The following is a 21,652-nucleotide window of genomic DNA, read 5'->3' on the forward strand; positions in this document are numbered from 1 at the left end:
GAATTCAAGCAAGGTGCAGTAGTGCACATCTTTGACCCAATGAGCAAGAGGCAAAGGCGGGTAAATCCCTATGGTTTTGAGGCCAGCCAAGGCTCACATAGTATGGCCCTGTCTCTTAAATAAACAAAGATGAGTTTAGTTTGAGCTAAATTTATTTTTTACCTTTTGCCAAACTGTTTTCAGACAGCTTCATTTCTCACACATTTTGTGATCTGTTTTTGCTCTTAGCAGTGTTGAGCCCTTGTTTGTGGCTTGTTCTCTGTGGCTTCTCATTGCTTAAACAGCAGAAGACAGTCACAAACCTCTGTCTAGGTTGCTTGCTAAAACCCAGGGCAAACAATGGTGAGCTGGGTAAGCTTGCACAGGACTCAGTCAAGGTTGTGCCACTTTTTTGTAGGTGAGACTTCCACCTAACACCAATGACGAGGTTGATGAAGATCCCACCGGAAACAAAGCCCTGTGGGACCGGGGCTTGCTCAATGGGGCATCACAGAAGGTAAGGTTGCAGAAAGGGCTCCTAGAAAAGCACACCTGTTACCTTTTCTGTGGTCCTTTACCTATAATGGTTGTTTTGATTTTCATAAGGTAATTCTATCACCTATTCCATCTTTATATATAATTTTTTATTTAAAATTTACTTTTAAGAATTATTTATTTTTAGTGGGGCATTGGTGGCACACAACTTTAGTCCCAGGACTCGGAAGGCAGAGGCAGGTGGATCTCTGACTTTAAGGCCAACCTGGTCTACAGAGAGATTTCCAGGACAGCCTCCAAAGCAATACAGAGAAATGCTGCCTCAAAAAAACAAAACAACAACAAAAATATTATTTATTTTGGTTTTTCAAGACAGGGTTTTTCTGTAGTTTTGGGGGATTGCTTTATTATTTTTACTTGTATATGTGTATGTATTATAGGTATGTGTGCATGCTATTTCTTTAGCCCTAGCATCATGTACATTTTTAGTGAACATCTTGTTTTTGGGTTTTGGATTTTTGTATTTCTTTTTTTGGGACAGGGTTTCTCTGTGGTTTTAGAAGCTGTCCTGGAGCTAGCTCTTGTAGACCAGGTTGGTCTCTCACTCACAGATCTATCTGCCTCCCGAGTGCTGGGATTAAAGAGGTGCGCCACCACCACCACCCTGCAATTTATTTTTTAAGTTTAATTTATAATAGCACCTGGGCTACTAAGGCATGATTGTGAATTCTATGTCATTGAGGGCCTGTCTATAAAAAAAGAAAAAAAAAAAGGAAGTGTTTAAACCTAAAATGATAGTCTTTTTAATGATTTTCTCTGATGCCCTCTTTTTTTTTTTTTTTTTTTTTTTTTTTTTTAACCAGTGTTTAATTGCCCAGAAATGTATTGTATAACCCAGGTCGTAGCCACCTGAATGGTGAGATTGCAGGCGTGCTTGTCTAAAAGATTTTTAGGTAGTAATTGGTTTTTTTAAATGATATGCACACAAACCTCTGAGTGATGAACAATTTTTAAAGCATCTTCAGAGTTCTATGAGTTTTGAATTTTAAAGGCTAGTAAAGGTGCAATGGTGGCATGCCTGGAGGCTCTAGGAATACAGAACAGAATTGAGGGACAAACAAAGTTACCAAACTGTTTGTGATTTGCAGGCAGAGGTCATCATGAACTACCATGTTGGTGAGACGGTACTGTCATTGCAGAAGACCACACTGATCCCTGGAGGCTCAGAATCTCTTGTTTATACCACTTTATCTGGAGGAATTGGCATCCTTGTTCCTTTCACATCTCATGAGGTTGAGTTCCTACATTGTCCTTACTTCGTTCTCCCTCACATTGTTTGTATTAAATCTGCCTAAGATAGTAAGGCTTTGCTTATAATTAGTAGTGTTCTGAAAATTGTGTAAGGTAACAGTTTAAGTGCCTAGAAAACAGAATTTTAAGTTCTTTGAGGAAGGTCTATGATGCCATGATGTAGGTACAGGGTTCTTTTCTGAGATCAGTGTCCCATGGGACAAATTTGCCTGCCAAGAATCAATGACTTGGAATTTGTGATGGTGGCACATAATCCCTACGCTCAGTAAGCTATTATCAAGAGGATTTCAAGTTGAAGGCCAGACTGGTTTGTGTAGAAAGACCCTGGCTCTTAAAAGCTCAGTGACTTGTCTATACTGTTTTGGAAAGCACTTCTTTCTCAGAGATAGATTCTGTTTTCTTTCATTAGGACCACGACTTCTTCCAGCATGTTGAAATGCATCTTCGGTCTGAACATCCTCCTCTTTGTGGGCGGGACCACCTCAGCTTTCGTTCTTATTATTTCCCTGTTAAGGTAAGTTGGAAAAGGAATCCCAAACCCATTTTCTGGCCTTTTCTATTGGCCTGTATTAGAGCTCAGGGTGGTAGTGCATCCTAGAATCCCAGCATTTAGAGAAGGCTGAGGTAGGAGTATAATGAGTTCTGGACTAATCTGGGATATTTAAGTAGCCAGCTCTTAATGGAGGAATGGGTTGGTGAATGGCATATGGTTGATGATACTCCTTCCTAGAAGGCAGACACTTAATAGCCAGAGACAATGATGCACCAGGTTTTGCCAGTCTGAAAGATGTCTGGGGAAGGGGTACTTGAATGTTTTCATAGTAAGTTCTTTTTTCTTTGGATGTCTTAACTTTGTCTTCCTCTGATTTTTCCATGTCTTAGAATGTGATTGATGGAGATCTTTGTGAGCAGTTCAACTCCATGGAGCCCAACAAGCAGAAGAATGTCTCTGAAGAACTGGACCGAACCCCACCTGAAGTGTCCAAGAAGCTTGAGGATATTCGGACCCGTTACGCTTTCTGAGCCCATTTATCTGGGGGCTTGCCAGACAGTCCCTTGTTTGTTCCCATCACTACCCTCTGGCTTCTGCCACATGGCAGGAGAAAAGTGATGTGGTAATTAAGACTGAAACGATAAAGCCGATAGCTCTGCACCCTTAACTCTTCCTTTGGAACACTGGTTCTCCCTACAGTTGGCACTGAGGTCTGCTCTTCAAACATAATGTGTGGCCCTGTGCCTCAGTGTGGGACACAGTGTTCCCTATTCCCAAAGCCATCCCTACATTCTGGCTCTTGTCTACTTTTGTACACACTTAATTTCATTGTTTTCCTGTAAATACAGTTTTATACAATGTTGTTTTGTGAGATGGAGGGAGGCAAGCTAAGGTGCAGCCAGGCTGGTTGCATTGTGGCTCAGTTCTACCCTCTGAACCCTCCTCAATATATAAAACTAGTTTTTAAGGTGGCCAGCCTCGGTGTGTGTTTTTCTGGGAATGAAAATTCAGGAGAAAAGTAAGTCCAAACAATAACTAGGTATTACTTCTAGGTACCTATGTGGACGTCTTGATTTTGGTGATTTCTTAAGCCTGTCTTGGTTCTTTGCTGTGAAGATAAAACGAGCTCACCAACCATGTGAACATAACCCCTCTTCCTCTTGAATATTGAAAAGAGGTATTGTCCTTTCCCTCAGATCTTTGCTACTCTGAGGTCTTAAAACATTAAATTTGGCACTTCCTAGATGAGTCTGATTTCACAGTGCTTAAGTGGCTCCTGAAATTTTGAGTCTGATGCTTAGTAGTCACTTACACAGATGTACTCACATAACCTGCCCTTGGGGATAGTCATGTGGGCCCTGCATAGAGACACATGGATGTCCTGGAAGGGAACATACCTGCAATACACATCTTGGCCTGGTCGCACATTGGCCTTGAGGTGTGGGTATGTATGGAAGGATTACCTACTGCCATCCTTTTGGCCAGAAGTGACCTAGTTTCAGAACTGTTGAAGCCAAAATCAATTTACCGGCCGGCTGTATGAGAATTCCTAATATATAAAGCAGCTCTTCAGCATGTTGAACCTGGAGATACCCAGACTTGCTGCTGGTCTCAGTGCATGATAAAATAGTAAAAGTTGAATTTCTCCACTTAGCCACCTAAATTGACTAAACTTTTTGCATCTCTCACCTGTTAAGAGCCATGACTGGGTGTGATTGCACATATATTTTCTGAAATAGGGTCTCTAGTGCCAACTGGCTCATAATTCATTGGACTCAGGCTGGCTTGCTTCTGCCCTTCAAGTGTTACACTTGGCAGGCATGATCCAGTCCCCAACTTTGTAGTATAGAGTGGATTCCTGATACCATCCTGGGCCAGGCATTAGAAACATCAGTTTTGTGGAGCTGTAGTGGTGCGCACCTTTAATCACAGCACTTGGAAGGCAGAGGCAGGTGAATCCCGGAGTTTGAGGATGGCCAGGGCTACACAGAAACCCTGTCTCAAAAAACAGAACACCGCTGTTTATAAAAACCAAAAAAAAAAAAAACAACTTTTGAATTTGTAGCAAATAGTTGAGTCTGGATTATTTGTTTGAGGGTACCACCATGATTCAGTAGATGAGTAGCATGTAGGTAAATAGGAAACTACCTAAGTAAGCCTCCTTAGACCTGGCATAGGATGTTGGGGTCCTGTAGTTTTACTCCTACTCTCTGTAAATCCCCTGCTACTTGGATCTAAGAGCGGCCACAAAGCTGTTCAGCTGCTTTGGCTTTCCCCTGACCTCACAGGGCAGGGGCTTTGCAGATGTTGCTTCCTTTGGAAGATCTCTTGCCAAGAATAACATTCCTGTGGGGAGGGGGTTCAAGTTGGACTGTGCCTGGAATGTTGCTGTTTTTGGTTTGTGTAAATGTATTGCTTGTAGGACAGCTGCTAGAGCAGGGAATGTACTCCTGATTCCCTGCCTCACAGGGAGAGGGAGGGTGTCCAGGATGCTGTGTGCTCACCGCTCCCAGCCTTTCTTGAGGGTGGGGAATGCTGGGGTGCTTTTTTCATCTACCCAGCTTTCAGGATCTGTTAATTCCTTAATTCTGTTTTCTGTTCAAAGTAGAAATGCCATGTTTGCATGAGTCATCCACTTGTTCATTTACATATGAAATACTGTACATGTGCATGTTTTAAGTTTATGCATGTTTAAAATTAGTCTCTTGAAAGCTTGTCCAAAAAATACTGTTGGAGAGCAGATAGCTAGTGTGGGGCTCATGGTAGAGAGTGAACACTTAAGCTTGGCTGTTGTTCTTTATTTGGGGACTGGAGTCCTAGTGAACTAAAGCACCAGTATTAACTGGGTGTCAGTTTGAGCCAACATAAGCCAGAGCTGTTTCTTGAAAAGCCAGCACTGGAAATGTTGGCCACTGAAAGAGCAATGGGTACCAGCTCTGTCCTGGGTCTGTTCTATCCCCAGACTGGAGGAGAGTGACCCGACAGTCTCCCACTGAGGACAGTGAGCAGAGTGATGAAGCGTGTGACATTTGAGTCTTAGAACTTAAGGGCCACATCTCATTTCCTTGGGTTAAAGAGGCACAACTTCGGAACTTGTAGGAGAAACCAGCCAGTCCTGCATCTAAAATCTAAGGCAGGACAGGCAGCCAGCCAATAAGAAAGAAACCTGTCATCGTGACTTACCCATTCGGATATAGGACTTGTCTGTATCTACTCGTAAGTGATCAGACCTAGACCTCACTAGCTGTGATTGGTGCTTGTTCAAAGTAACACAGCAAACACTGTTGAATTAGGAAGTTCTAGTTTTAGAAGAGGCAGATGATCGTTCACATAGAAGTTGCTGAAGGGCTGTCTTCAGTTCAGCTCCATTGTACAATCAGAATCCAGAGGTAGCCAGCATCGGCTTCTGGCCTCATATTTGCAAACCACAAACTCACCTGGCAGACCTTGGCCCTTCTAAAAGAAAAAATGTTAGAATAAGAGGTTTTATTGTTGATTTTTGTTTTTACATTTTATTTTGTGGACACATAGACATAATGCATAATATGTTTAGATGTTTACATTCAGGGGACAACTGGTAGGAGTCAGTTCTCTTTATCAAGTGGGACCTTTGGATCAAACTTAGGTTGTCAAGCTTGGCAGCAGGTACCTCTACTGGTGGAACCGTCTTATCAGCCCAAGAGTTGCTTTTGATAAGGTCTGGGAAGAATTTCATAGGCTCCTTTTGAAAGTCCACAGTAATGTGTGTATCCAGAAATGGGAATAAAGACAAGTACTGTATTTGCTCTAGGCTTCAGGGACTGGTAACTGTCAGAGACACATGGGACTCTTGTGCTTAAGGAGCTGATGCTGGAACTAGAGAAATCCAGCTTTACCCACAGAGCCTTGAGAAACATCTGCTAGAGGCCAGGTGGCAAATCCATGAGAAAGTGCTGGGTAATGGAATCCACTAACTTGAATGTGGCTGTGGTAACAAGTACTGACTTCCTGAGAGTGGTCCTAGCTCTGGAAGACCTGATACCATCTCCATCCTGAACTACCAGCCTAGAAATAAGACACTTAGAGGACATGCCAGGCTGTGGCCTCATCTCTACCTCCTCTGCCTGACAATGCCTTGGCAGAGTTTTGGTCCAGGGCCTGCTTGGTGTGGTCAGAGTAGCTACTGTGAGGGGGTGTGGGGGTGGGGAATTAGCTGGGCACATTCCAGTGTGGCCATATTGTCCTGCTGCAAGTTCAGGGAATCCAGTTTTCTCAATCTAATTAAGAAAGCATTTCTTGAACAACACCACTCATTAGCATTTAGAATAGGGCAAACCCTTGTGACCGGGCCAACATTCCCAGACTAAGCTTTGTGGAGTCTTGTTAATTGATTGGCCCTTACTGAGAGATCCTGTGTTCATGTTGATAACTCGATACTTCCAATACACCACCACCATTGTGGTGCCTAGTGGTGGAGAAACTGAAGGATCCTTTGGGGTAACCATCCCTAACTATTCCAAATACAGTCTTAAAATTAGGAAAGTGTGGCACACGCCTATAATCAGCACTCCAACGCAAAGCTCTAGTCAGTTTGAGTTACACAGCAGGCTTGAAACTAGCCTGGGCTACATAGAGATCCTATTTTAAAAAAAGAAAAAAATTGCTGTAAAAACTTGATAGACACTGGTGCTGTCCCTACTGCATAGAGCCAGTCAGCCTAGTCACCATCACCAGGTAAGCAAAAGTGGCTGTCTGCAGGTATGGCTTAGACTCCAGAAGTTTCCATAGGGCTGGCTCAGGCTCTGTGGTTAGACTCAGTAACCAGCTGTGGATTCGTGAACACCTTCCTGAGCTCAGGCCCCTGTCTGTGAATGGGTTGACTGGGTCATCAGCAGTTGAGACCCCAACACACTTGCCTAGCCACCCTCAGCTGTGTTGTTTTATGAGATAGACTTTCCTGAATCCAGGGGCTCTGGAGATGGCCCGGAATTGTCCCTAAAGACCAGTCCAATGTACACAGAAAATAAGGCTTGGATTCTAAAGACACCCCCAGCTCACCCTCAAGGCTGTCCCCTCGCCTTGGCTGTGTTTGAGGCTCCCTCCCACTCCACACTCCAAGACAGGCTGGGCCCACATGGCCCCGCCCCACCCAACCCTTGCTGGCTCCCGTTCTAGAATCAAGTCTGAGCTGCTATAGCTTGTATTCCCCACCCTCTGACGGGAAGACTGGATTGTAGGCTGAGGGGCCATCACAGCCTCTCCCACATGACATTTACTGCCACAGCTCCAAGGCACCTGCTCCAGGCCCTGAGCAGCTTAAAGTTTCCAGCAATCCGTAGAAGCCCACATCCCAGCAGCGAGAAGGTAAATAGCACTCTGAGGCTTGCTTTCACGTGGCTGCTCTCTCATAGTCCCTGATGGATGCCTTTCCCTCACCAATTTAACTGATGCTTCACTCTCCTTCAAGCCAGAGGGACTTGAGCTAGAGTTGACACAAAGGGTGCTGGCTAAAAAGTTCTGAAATGGTGTGAGCTATATGCTACGGGGTTTCAGTTTTTAACCTTTGCTTTAACAACCTTGCTGGAGAAAAACAGCCATATAACTATCAAATTAACCTCCCTGTGTTCCCATCTGAGTTTTGTCAGTGGACAAACCCACATTCTGAATTGGTTTTGGCTTCCTGGGAATTGCAGATTGCCTTAGGTCTGTACACCTTAATGTGCTGTGTGCATGAATTATTACTTGTATGAACCTCCTAGTAAAAAATTAATTGAGGCTAGCTGGCATGGTGGCGCACACCTGTAATTCCAGCGTGTGGGAGGTGGAGGGGGGAGAATTAGTCATCCTTGATTACTTAGCAAGTTCAAGACCAGCCTCAAAAAAAAAAAAAAAAAAAAAAAAAAAAAAAAAAAAAAACCTTTAAAAGAAAGGAAAACAGGGAACAGGGGGAGACCTCAGTAAAAGCCTTGAAGACCTGGATTCTTTCCCTAGAACCTGTGTGAAGAAACATTGGGCATGGTGACATGTTTGTAATCCTAGTGCTAGGAGGTCGGGACAGGTGGATCCTTGGGGCTTGCTGGCTGGGCAGTCTAGCCTGCTTTGCTAGTTCCAGATCAGTGGGAGACCCTGTCTCAAAGAAAGGTGGGCAGTGACTAAGGAATGACACATAAGTGGTTCTCTGACCTCCACATTGCAACACACATAGAAAAATGGCATAGGTGAGCCAGTGTTTGTACAATTATAGCAAAGTGTTCTATCTTCACATTTTGCCCACTTTAAAAAAAAATTAGATGGAGTCTTCTTACTGTGCAGCCCTGGCTGCCAAGAACTCACTATATAGATCAGGCTAGCTTCAAACCCCGCCTGCTCCTGCCTCTATGCCTGGCATTACCATCATTTTAAAGATCTATGTGGTTATTTGTTACATTAACAAACATCCCACAGTGCCTTTGTTCCCTGTGAAGTTCAATTGTTTCTAGATGTTTTTGCAACTAGTAACTCAACTTCCATGGGAGACTGTGGAAATAACTTCTTTTGGCCTTTTTAGCATCACTGTTCTTTTTCCCCTCTCCCCAGAGCCTATTCTCCACCCACAATGAATACTTGGGGCAAAGGCCGAGGACATTTTTGTGGTGCTGTTCACATGCGCATGGCTTAGCTCCTTCACAGGAATTACAGGACATAGTTACTCATTTCTGGTCCCTTGATACTATGATGGGGTGAGTGGGGACTTTTGCTCTCAGGGGATTTTTCAGAAATGAATTGGGAGCAATGTCACAGTGTTTACTAGCTTGGTTTGTATTCTGGCTGATCTTGAATTCTCACCTAATAATGTTGTACCTTGATTTGAATGTAAAATGGAGATTAGAAAGTTTCTTGGGGGTATTAGGAGACAGAGGTAGCATACATGGCACATCTGGCATATCTCATTCTCCAGAAACATCCAAAGGCATCCAAGGGCTCTTCCAGCCTGGGACTGTCCCTGGGCCATTACCAACCTGACTAGAATGAGAAGGTCTGGGAGGGCATGGTCTTCCCAGCCCTCTGAGTAAAGGCTTGGTGAATGACAAAGGCTTTTTTTTTTTTAACTGTGTCTGTGCTAAGGTCAGAAAATTGGTTGTCAGGGTCAAACCTCCTTTGGATGACCCCTGGCTGCCTCTTCCGCTTCAGATCACAGATGCCATTCTTCACTTCTATATTAGTTACTTTCCTATTGCTGTGTAAAATACCATGACCAAAGCAAATTTTTGTTTGTTTGTCTGGTTTTGTTTTTTTGTATTTATTTTTTCAAGACAGGGTTTCCCTGTGTAGCTTTGGAGCCTGTCCTGGAACTAGCTCTGTAGACCAGGCTGGCCTTGAACTCACAGAGATCCTCCTGCCTCTGCCTCCTGAGTGCTGGGATTAAAGGCATGTGCCAACAGTGCCTGGCTCCCAAAGCAATGTATAAGTGAATTTAACTGGGCTTATGTTTCTGGGGTATTTGAATTTATAATGGTGGGACAAAGGGATGGTGGCGGGCAGCTTGAGAAGCAGCTGAGAGCTCACATCTAGATCCATGAACAGGAGACAGAGAACTCACTAACTAGAAACTTTAGAGCCCACCCCGAGTGACAGACTTCTTCCACTTAAACCACTCCTCCTAATCTTCCCTAATATTCTCACCAACTGAGGATCAAGAATTCAAATGCCCAAGATTTATGGTGGACAGACAGACAGCTCATTCAAAACACTGCACCATCTCAACCACTTCCACAACATAAGCCTAAGAGATCTCAGAGCAGTGAGAAATCCCAGGATGTCTGTAGGTGCCTCTTCTGGTCCCCACACTGCAGCTGCTGCTATGGTGCATTGCAAGGGTACACGTGTGGTGCAGTATAGTGAACCTTGGATGCATCCCATTTCTGTTTGCACCCCTTGTTACATCTGGGTGACCATGGGCCACCACTACACATACTCAGGCACCTTATCTGTGACAGAGAAATATGAACACCTGTGCATGGTTGGTATGAGCCAACACAAGTAAACACCTGCTAGTTAGCCTTTCATCATCAATTCTTTGGGGCAGGTACCAAAATAAACAACAGAGAGACAGGTAGAAAACTGCATTCATTTTCTCAGTCAACAAATTTATGAGGGTAGCTGGTCACAGTGTTGGGAACCCAAGATAGGTAGGGGCTCTTCTGCTTTTGGAATAGGCATATAGCTTGTATGTAGAAAGTGGAGACAGTGAGCCTGTCCTCTGGGTCTTTAGGAACACTCGATGCTAAAGAATGCATAGCAGCTGATTAGGCAGAGACCAGGAGGAAGGAATTGGGGTGGTGAGGGTCAACAGTGAGTTTGGGTTAGGATGACAAGTTCTGGTGGGCTTCCAAGCTGGGCAAGGGAAAAGGGGCAGGGTCAGTGGGAACCACACTGAAGAATGTTGGTAAAGTGAGAATTATAACTTGACCTCACTGAGAGCCTGTGTAGACAGCTTCTGGGTATGGGATGGTATCAGGGCCTGGAATGCATCTAGCCTTCTACCATACCTCAGGGGCTTTGATGACACCCAAATTAAAGAGCTGTGGAGAGTGGAAGCCTATGCAAAGGTCTGGCACAAGGAGGCCTGGCCTGAGACTTGAGTCCTAGGACTCTGGAGATCTAGTTCTTGACCCTTACAGAAGCACATGGAGCTCACTGACTTGGCTTTGGGAGAAAGAGACATCAGGTCTGAAAGTGCAGTCCGTTCCCTGAATCTGGGAGACTCTGGAACGATCCCAAGGGAATTCTGTTTCTGAGTCATGCATGCTTATGTGTGAGAGCCATGTCCCTCAACCTTGGGACATCTCTTGGGACCTGAGCTGTACTTGGCCTGGGAACCTGCCTCTTAAGCTTCCCAGAGGTCTCCATGCTCTCGAGGCATGTTGGTCCGGAAGGGGAACCAGCCAGCCTGCCCCTGGGACCCTCTCCAGGATGGGGGATGGGGGCATGGTTTGGGACATGGCTTTAATTAGGAAGGTTCTGGTGATGAACTTGAAAAGTCAGATAGATGAGGACTTCCCGGCAGCTTCACAGGAAGATCATCCCCCACATTAAAGCTCTCTGGGTATCAACCCATCAGCTTTCACAGAACAAGGCCATACAAGATTACACAATCAGGACCCAGCCTCGTGTCTGGCCTGGCAATCCTCTCAATTATCCCTTCCCCTCATTTTCAACAGCCAGCAAGTTCCTGCTTCCTTGTCTTTCAATTTCCCTGTGTCCTTGGTGTCTCTTTGCAGACAGGTTTTCACCAACTCATTTCTCCATTTGCAGCTCTGTAGGGGTGTTAAGTGTACACACACTGTTAGGCAACTGATCTTGCAAAACAGAAACTCTACCCACTAAACAACTCCCCAGCCCCTCTCCCCAGCGCCTGGTGACAACCTTTCTACTTTCTCTCTGATTTTAACCACTCCTCTACCTGAAGTTGAAGTCTCTTGTGAACAGTACATTTCACTTAGCAAAACGTCCTCAAGGTTTCTCTATGCTGTAGAATGTGGCACGACTCTCTTCCTCCTTCAAGCTGAGTGACATTCCATTATATATATACATGTGCATGTATATACATATTCAATTTCTGCTTCCAGTCATGTCTCCACATCCTTATCGAAGTTTATTTTCTGGAAGTCACTGTTGATAATAGTCACCCTAATGGATGTGTTGGTGTCTCAGGGGAGCTTCTATTTATGTTTCTGTAATGACTAATGATCTTTTCATAGGCATGTTGTCTATTTGTGTATGATCTTTAGAAAGCTATGCAAACCTTTGCCATGTTCTAATTAAGTTGTTTAAGTTGTTATTGGGAGGAATTCTTCATAAATTCTAGGTATTAACCCTTTATCAGCTAGATTCGTACATATTTCCTTCACTCTGTACATCGCCTTTCACTCTGCTGATTGTATCCTGCATGCACAAACTCTTACACGCACACACACCACATCTTCTTTAGTCAATTTTTAATATTTTGTTTGTTTTTTGAGACAGAGTTTCTTTGTGTAGTCTTGACTGTCCTAGAACTCCCTCTGTAGACCAGGTTGGCCTCAAACTCACAGAGATCCACCTGCCTCTGCCTCCCTATTAAAGGCATGCACCACCACCACCACCAGACTTCATTCTTTAATTTAAAAATTATTCTTATCTCTTTATCCATGTCTCTTGGTTGACACAAGTTAATTCCATGTCAGTTGATGCACAAACTTTAATTTTTTGATGTAATTTCACTTGGCTGTTTCTGCTTTGGCTGTGTGTGTGTGTGTGTGTGTGTGTGTGTGTGTGTGTGTGTGTGTAGGGTGGTGTTTTACCTGTATGTAAACCATGCACCACATGTGTTCAATGACCATGGAGGCCAAAAGAGGGCATCTGATGAGCCAACATGTGAATGCTGTGAATTAAACCCGGGTCCTCTAGAAGAATAACCAGTGCTCTTAGCTGCTGCCTGCAATTTTTGGTATCCTATCTGACAAATAACCACCAAGTCCAAAGTCACAAGACCTTTTCTTTTGTTTTCTCCAAGAAGTTAGTTTTCAATCTTATATTTCTTAAGCCTCTTATCAGCTTTAGTGCTTTTTATTATATGTGATTATAAGAAATACCAGTCCAGGGCTGGCAAGATGGCTCAGAGGGCAAAGGTGCTTGTCTCCGGATGGTCTGAGTTCAGTCTCCAGGAATTACATGTTAGAAGGAGAAAGCAGACTCCTGCAAGTTGCTCTCCCTTCTCTCTCTCTGTGTCTCTGTCTCTGTCTTTCTCTCTCTCTCTCACACCACACACACACACACACACACACACTCACACACATGTGTGCATACATGTGAACACACATGTGTACAATACCCGAGCACACACTAAATAACTATAATCATTTTTTAAAATGCTAATTTAGAAATACACAAGAATTTCTAAGCCGGCCTCTGAATTCCCCTTCCTCCTGCCACAGGCTCCTGGGGTCTAAGACCTCAGGCGGGTGCAGCTTCCCTGACAGGGCCCTGCTTCCTCACCTCTTATCTACAGCTGCACGTGAACTGTTGTCACCAGGGAGTTGAAATGTGGGTTCTTATGCTGAAGGCCTGAGATGGAGCCCCACGTGCTCGATGTTCCTCTCGGGCTCTTAGGTGATGCTAGCTAATGCTACAGTTAGGCGGTCCTGCTTGGAGTAATGAGAGCTCGCCTGTGTATGCACCCAGGGCCACCTGTTCACGCCTCTCCTTGGGGTCTGTTTCTTTCCCCACCTGACAGTGTGCTATGGGGATGCCTTTGAATGCAGAGCTCCATCCTTTCAGGTGGATGAGTTTAGAGAACTCCAACCCACTATGTTCTAAACAGCACATATCTGTGTTTCTGGCTTTGCTTTCCTCAGATATATTTTATCTTTATGAAGCTGACTGGAACTTGGATACCAAATGTGTTTGTCTTCAAAGGAGTCACCTAGATGAGTGATCCCTTAATCTCAAGCCTCTGCCAGTCTCCCAGCAGTGCGGGGTAGGCCAGGGCAGCATGAGAGAAGGTGGCTATGGTGGACAGGGTTGGGTGGCTGTGCTTGGCCCGTGCTCTTGGCTCCTTGCAAAGCTCCAGTAAGTCTCCCCCACTTTACAGACGAATGAGGCTGAGACGGCTTTGATTTTCCCATGATCATGCAGGTAGGCAGTGAGAAGGCAGGGGTGTGCCTGGTTGACCACCAGCTGCATCGTCGCTCATGCTGCCCTAGCAACCCCACTAGATTCTAGAATCTGCATGACAGCCATGCCCTCTTACCAAATGGTAATCCAGGATTCACCTGGCAGCTTCTGGCCTATCAGGTGATTAAGCTAACCCTGAGGCCCAGCTCCCACCTGCCCAAGATGCAGGTCTGGGCTCAAGTGTCAGTTTCAGGGTTGCTTTGCACAGGGGCATCTGGGGCCTGGAGTTAGTCTTGAAATTCCTGAGAGCAGTCTCCTTTGATGTCACCAGCTTCTCTAGTCTGGCAGGCCCTGAATGGAGCCTCATGGTGGACACTAACCAGCTGGCAGTGAGGATGGGACAGAAAACTGACAACTGCAGATAACCTTGGGATTGAATCCTAGTCTTTCTATCTGCTGTCTGCAACCCTTGTAACAGGGAGCTACACAATGGAATGAAGCAGCATATCCCCAGACTACCTCATGGCTCGTAAGATGGCTGTCAGACAGAGAGAGTGACAGACAGACAGGTACACACACAGAAAGACAGAGGGGTGGTGGTGGGGGGACAGTATGGAGAGATCGGAAGTTTGTGCACTGTTGGTAGTACAAGGGAACATCGGCCATTCCTCAAAGGAAGAATTACCATATCCAGTAATTCCACATCTGGATATGTACTGAAAAAGAATTAGAAGCAGGGTCCCCAAGAGGTATTTATACAACCATGTTCATAGCCTATTCACATTTCCATTAGCCAAGAGGTAGGAAGCAGGCTACCATATACAGAGGAATGGATAAGTCAAATGGGACATATCTGTACAGAGAAATACTATTCAGGCTTTAAAAGGAAGAAAATGGGCCAGGTAGTGGTGGTGCACACCTTTAACCCCAGCACTCGGGAAGCAGAGGCAGGAGGATTTCTGTGAGTTCAAGGCCAGTCTGGTCTACAGAGCTAGTTCCAGGACAGCCTCCAAAGCTACACAGAGAAACCCTGCCTCGAAAACTGTATGATCCTACTTCCATATGGTTAGGGAACCATAAAATAGAATGCTAATGTCAGGAAAAGCAAGGATGAGAGAGTGGAGACAGAGTTTCAGTTTTGCAAAGAAAGTTCTGGAGAAGGGTGGGGATGGGGATTGCACAACAATGTGAATGCTCAATGCCTCTGAACTGTGCACTGAAAAATGATTAAATCCAGAAGCTGGTGATTGCTGGTCTTCCTGCCTCTGCCTGCCGAGTGCTGAGATCATCTGGGCCACCATGTCCAGTTTACACAGTGCTGAGGCTGGACCCCAAGGCTTTGTGTTTGCCAGCAAACTCTCTGCTGACTGAATGGCATTTTTAGTTCTCAGCTTTTTGTTTGCTTTTTTGTTGGTGTGCATGTGTGTTTCTGTGTAACAGCCCAGGCCATCCTGAAACTCGATTTGTAGTTCAGGCTGGCCTCAGACTCACAGAGATTCACCTGCCTCTGCCTGTCTTTTTTTTTTTTTTTTTTTTTTTTTTTTTTTTTTGGTTGTTTTGTTTTTCGAGAGACAGAGTTTGGCTGTCCTGGAACTCACTTTGTTTTTGTTTTGGTATTTTTTTTTAAAACACAATTTTATATAAACCTCTCCCAGGACTTTTGTGGGTATTGAGTGAAGCGATACACATGCATTTGTGCTATGTCTGTGGAAAACAAGCTTCCTGCAGCTAGCAGCAGCATTGCAGGCCTGGGCACCGAAGAGTTGCTCAGTCTTCAGCAACTGCTCAGAGCTGGATGGCAGGAACCGGTTTAGGGGAGGCTTCCTGGAGGAATGGCTGGGGCCCTGCTCAGGGGATTCCTAGTGTTTATGAATGGGTTCATTCCACATATTGGAAAGTCCCTGGCAGGAAAGCTGGCTTTCACTGAGGGGCAGTTAGCAGGGTGGAGAACTAAACTGTGTGTGGAGCAGGCTGCCTCATGACTGGTGAGCTCCCTGTCAGTGGAAGCAAGTCGGGAGAGGCTGCAAAGGAAATTCCCAGAGGACACGAGGACAAAGCCACGGCATTCCTGAGACTTTGTGCCTTTCTAATGGGATCGGTCCAAGCAAGGTCATACATAACAAGTGTGTGCACAGTGGGACCCAGGTCTGGGGGGAGTTGAAGACAAACCTTCACCACAGCCTCATGCACAATGACAGCTGTAACAGCTGCTGCATTCACACTGGGCCATACCCAGCGCTGATGTAAACAGGCCCAATCTCAAATCCCTTCTTCAATCTTATGACAGGAGCTATTACCACCTGAGATGCAGCCATGGGCTTAAGCTGCTGCCTGAGGCAGCCAGCAGCTGTTATGTGGGATTTGAACTCACACACTGTGGCTAGAGCTCTTGAAACTAGACAGAAGACTTCCTGTCCACCTCTCCCAAGCTAGCTGCTCCGGCCGTTGGCATCCTGTGCAGGTCCCAGCACTGCTAGGTGTTGGGCCAGCTGTCACAGTTCACCTTCATCCCTGACCAGAAAGTCAGCATTGGCTGGCTTCACACCGTTAGTGGGTGCTGGCTCCCCTGGGAACTAGATTCACCCTGCTTGGTGTTACAGGATCTGAGGGCAATGGAGAGGTGACCAGGAGTCACCTGGAGAGGGAGGGGCACCACCTTCCCCACTGAGTGACCTTGGGGGAGCCCCTAAGCAGCTTCTCCATCCATCAGAAAGTATCCCTCCCAAAGCCCTGCCCAGGCAGTGAGGAGGTCACAGGGAGAAGAGAAGGGAAGGCCTGCCTGTATGTAATCCCACAGCCAGTGAGGGGCACTCTGTGAGCAGGCAACAGAGAGCTTCAGGTCAGTTTCCAGGAGTCACCTTCTTCTATTAAATGGCAACCTCCTATGACAGGACATAGCTCAGGTGGTAGCATGCTTGCTTGCCTAGCATGCAAGAAACCCCGGGCTTGGTCTTCAACACTGCAGAAACAGGCATAATGGGCATGCCAATAATCCCAGAACTCTGGAGGTGGAGGCAGGTTGATCATAAGTCCTCAAGGTCTTGGCTTTGTGTTGAGTTTGAGGTTAGGCTGGGCTACAAGAGACTCTGTATCAAAAGAAAAAAATGAGTGAGTACCCTTCTGAATAACTTTTTTCCAAGGCTCAAAGTCTGCACTGTAGTGTTGAGTTCAGTTCGTTTTGTCTTTTTGGTAACTATGTATTTGGATCCCAGCTTTCTAGCTGTCAAGACCAGAATTGCCCAGCACCATTTTATCATCTTCTGGTTAACAATGCCATCTTAGTGGTGGTGACCCAGTGGCCTCTTCTGACTCAGCTCTCAGGCAGTATAACTATGATGTCCACAGCCGCAGTGGAGGAGGTTCAGGCAGGGACAGCGGTTTATCTAGAATGCTGCTGTTAGCTGGGGGTACAGCTGGGGGCAGGGAGCAAGGCCTCTGACAGACACTGGTCCGGGACTAGGGGTGTCCATCAGGTGCAACGGGGCTGTCGGTACTGCAGGGGAGGAAACTGACCTGAAGCTCTCTGTTGCCTGCTCACAGAGTGCCCCTCACTGGCTGTGGGATTACATACAGGCAGGCCTTCCCTTCTCTTCTCCCTGTGACCTCCTCACTGCCTGGGCAGGGCTTTGGGAGGGATACTTTCTGATGGATGGAGAAGCTGCTTAGGGGCTCCCCCAAGGTCACTCAGTGGGGAAGGTGGTGCCTCTCCCTCTCCAGGCTCTTTTCCTTCCCCTGCAATGGGGTGGCATGCTCTGTAGGCTTCCCCGGAGGGGCTGTCCCAGGCGCCAGTAACTGTTGAGGCATAGGCTGCAGACCAGCTGGACCAGCTGAGTTTGGATCCAAGCCAGGTGCTTTCCATATTTCCCTATGGGCAGGAAAGTGGTTTCATGGGCTGCTTTGCCTCTCTGGCGATGCTGCAGCTTGGTCTTCATTGCTGCTCCCCTTTTGAGGGGTGAGAGAAAGGCACTCCTCTCTCTGTCCATGGAAATGGTACAGGCACACCATTGCTTATGGTCACAATAGTGTCAGAGTTCTGAACTCTTGACCTAACCCTGTGAGGCATGACTGTCAGGAGGAAGATCCGGGGAGGGGAAGAGGAGGCTGAACTAGGTGTTGAGGTTCATGAGGACTTGGGCCCTGCCTGTCTGCCTATGAACCCCATGAAATTTCATGTTTAAAATAGTTCTTGGGGCTGGAGAGATGGCACAGAGGTTAAGAGGACTGGCTGCTCTTCCAGAGGTCCTGAGTTCAATTCCCAGCAACCACACGGTGGCTCACAACCATCTGTAATGATGGTTGTGATCTAATGCCCTCTTCTAGCCTGAGGGCATACATGCAGACAGAACACTGTATACATAATAAATAAATAAATCTTTAAAAAAAATAGTTCTTAAAGCTTTCTTTATAAACTAATTAGGGGTGGGAATGAGTTTAGTGGTGAACACTTGCCTATGTGTGGGTGTAATCCTCAGCACCAAAAACTTGAAACAAAATAAAATAAATTATGGTCATGGTGGCACTTACCCATAATCCCAGCTCTTGGGGGATAGAGACAGGAAGATCAGGAGTTCAAGGTCATCCTTGACTACAAATAAGATAGAAGTTAGCCTAAGCTATATTCTATCCTGACTCAAAAAACAAACAAAAACAATATTTATGTGTGTATAGATAAATATATGCACAGTTTTACATAACTGAGCAGATTTGAAGTGGATTTGCTCTCTTCTAGGACTAGAGGCTTAGAGGCCCTGGGATACATTGAGGTTGGAGGGTGGGGGGGATGTGGGAAGTGCACAGGGAGCCTTCCCTGATATACAAAACCTAAACACACAGAATCTGTGTTCAGACTCTGAACCTGTAGGATGCCCAGGTCCCCTCTCCAGTGCAGATCACACTACACTTCCCCTCTCTGCCTTCCTTCTTCCTTCCTCTGGCTCTTAGCTGTATCTGATGGCTGGGTTGGGGGAATGTGACTTTTCCCTTTGGCTCCAGACTCTCCATGCACTGTGGAGTTGTCAGCTGGAGTTCTGCGGTTGCCACTATTTAAGTATAATAGTTCCCCACTTGCTGTGTAACTCCAGTTCTAGGGATCCGACACTCTTCTGACCTCCACAGGTAGCAGGAACATACATGGTGCACAGACACATGCAGGCAAAACACCTATACACACAAAACAAACAAAAAAACCTAAAAACAAAAAATAAAATGATGCTTTTAAAAGAATATTATTGCATTATAGCTGGGTGCAGTGGCCCTTGGTTCTAACACCAGAACTCAGGAGACAGAGGCAGGAGGATATTGAGAAAAAAGCCAGGATGGGTTACACAGTGAGTTTCAGGCCAGCTTGGACTACACAGTAAGACCCTGTCTCAAAACAAGAGCAAAGAATAACATGATTGCATTGTAGTGATACCAGAGGGAAGTCCAGGCACTTGTGACAGCTCTCTCCCGTTAATCTGGAACATGAACGACAACACACAAAGGCAATAAAACACAAGAGAGTGAGCCAATGACAACAACTCTCCTAGGCTGCTTGTCAAAACATAAATTACTCTGATCTCCTCAGATGGGTGTTGCATTAGTTTTCAGACATTTAAATGAACCCAATGTACTTCCAGATCCCTGGCCCAGGAATTCTGCTCCCTGATGGGAGCCAGGTCTGCGCAAAGCTGTCTGTGCAGTCACTGAGCTTAGAGTTAGATTGCAAAAGAGGCTGGTAAGACGGCCAAGTGGGCAGAGGCTTGCTGCCAAGCCTGAAGACAATCGATGATCGAACCTGCATGGCGGAGGGAGAGAACCTACTCCTATAAGTTGTCTTCTGACCTCGTATACATGCCACAGCAATTACATGTGTGCATGCAAACACGAATAAATAAATTAATACATGTAATAAAACATTAAATACCCCCTCCCCCCCAAAAAAAAGAAAGAAAAGAAAAGATGACAAGCTGGGCAGTGATGTCACGTGACTTTAATCCCAGCACTCAGGAAGCAGAGACAGAGGCAGGTGAATTTCTGAGTTCAAGGCCAGCCTGGTCTACAGAGTGAGTTCCAGGACAGCCAGGGGTACACAGAGAAACTCTGTCTCAGAAAAAAAAAATTACAAAAGGCTAATAGTATTAGGAGGCAGAATCTCTCTATATACAGTGGGATACTCAGCAGCTGCTAGGAAAGGGAGGCGGGATCACAGATGCCCAGATAGACTGACTGAGCAAGGTAGGAATTAGCATTCTGTTAATTTCCATAGCAGACATTCTCCCTCTTTCTTCCAGTTTTGGAAATGAAAAGCCCGGAAGTCAGGTATCAGCAGGCTCCCACTTCTAAGGGCTCCAAAGGAGGATCCTTCCTGGCCAGTGCTTAGCAATCTGGGCTTGCTGCCTATCGCTCTGAATGATCTGTTAGCAGATGGCCTTTTATCCATGTGCATCTCTCCTCTAGTGAGGACACCAGTCATGGAATTTGATTACATTCTAATCTGGCAGCATCTCAATTAACGGCATCTATAAAGATTACTTTGATTATTGTCATTGTTGTTTTAGGCACTGTATCACTTTGTAGTCCAGCTGACCTGGAACTCACTAATACAGTCCAGTCTGGCCTCACATTCATAGCCATTCTCCTGCTTCAGCCTCCAGATCATTGGGATCACAACCATGGAGGTCTGCTCTGCAGAGACTGCTTCCAAATCAGGTCCCGTGCTGAGGTTCCAGGTGGATATTCAACTCATCCCAAGCATGTGCGGCGTGCTGCCCTTGGGAGCAGGGAGGTGCCTGGGCGCTCTGGTGGGATAATAGGGAGCTCAGTGAACATACACAGTGAAGTCTCTGGAAGAAGGCACACGGATGCCAGGAGAACCATGAACAGGGATGGAGGACGGTGATTTCATGCTGTGCTCCCCCCTGCCCTCTTTAGGACTAAGGCTTGGTACATGCAGGTCATCAGCTGTGAGAAGGCAGGAGGCTGGGAAGGGGAAACAGCAGGTAGAGTCCATTTACTCACACCCCAACCTCTGTTGAGGGGTGATGGAACCTGTAGATTACTGACCCTGGTGACAAATGCTTCTGAAAGTTCTGGAACAGCCCTTCTCCCTAGTCTGGGTTCCACATTAGGAAAATCAGCTACCCCTCAGGAAGAACTGAGCCTCTTTTGATTTTTTTTCCTGTTTCTCATAGATTCTCACAGGTGGTCTGTGGAAGGAAGGTGAGTGGTCATTTCTTGGCTTTGGGTTTTTGCTTTGAGACAGGATCTCACGTAGCTCAGGCTGGTCTCTTATTGGCTATTTATTTGAGACTATCTTCACTCTACCTCACCAGTGTTGGGATTAGAGGCACACACCACCGTGGGTGGTGTGTGCAGTGCTGGGAATGGAACCCACGGCTTTGGACATGCTAGGCAAGCATTCTTCTAACTGGTTTTTGTCTATTTGTGAGCCCCCTCCTCTCCACCTCCTCCCTCTCTGCGCCTGTTCAGACTGGTAGAACCACCTCTCTCCCCCTTAGCTTCTCGATCTCCACAACTTGGCTTTCCCAGCAGTGCCAGCTACTGGGTTCAGTTTCCTGTCTTTGTGTGCCAACCCCCTGGGCACATGAGAGACGCCTTGCTCAGAGATGCACATTGAGTAGTAGGCTTTCTCGATGCTGCTCAGTGTGAAATGGGAACTTCATGACCTGTTTTAAAAGTGTCTGCTACTAGATGAATGTGGGCTACTGTGGGAGCTGGAGTGAGAAGGAGAGGAAGAGCGAAGAGGCTGGGACCGCTTCC

At 46.0% G+C, this 21,652-nt stretch overlaps 2 protein-coding genes across 3 annotated transcripts in view; both read left to right on the forward strand.

Moving 5' to 3' along the window:
- Sf3b3 (splicing factor 3b subunit 3) overlaps positions 1-3,249 on the forward strand; it is a 38,448-nt gene extending 35,199 nt beyond the window's left edge. Inside the window, exons 23-26 of the mRNA XM_051201375.1 lie at positions 398-496; positions 1,623-1,766; positions 2,195-2,299; positions 2,668-3,249. Coding sequence (XP_051057332.1) covers positions 398-496; positions 1,623-1,766; positions 2,195-2,299; positions 2,668-2,808 — 489 coding nt within the window. The 3' untranslated portion in view covers positions 2,809-3,249. The remainder of the gene's footprint in view (positions 1-397; positions 497-1,622; positions 1,767-2,194; positions 2,300-2,667) is intronic.
- Positions 3,250-7,454: 4,205 nt separating this feature from the next.
- Positions 7,455-21,652, forward strand: part of Il34 (interleukin 34) — a 55,855-nt gene continuing 41,657 nt past the window's right edge. For both annotated transcript variants that reach the window (XM_051201629.1, XM_051201631.1), the window contains exon 1: positions 7,455-7,621. The gene's annotated coding sequence lies outside the window, so the exon portion shown is untranslated. The remainder of the gene's footprint in view (positions 7,622-21,652) is intronic.

Source organism: Phodopus roborovskii, unplaced genomic scaffold (genome assembly GCF_943737965.1).
Source record: "Phodopus roborovskii unplaced genomic scaffold, PHOROB, whole genome shotgun sequence".
Classification (NCBI taxonomy): Eukaryota; Metazoa; Chordata; class Mammalia; order Rodentia; family Cricetidae; genus Phodopus; species Phodopus roborovskii.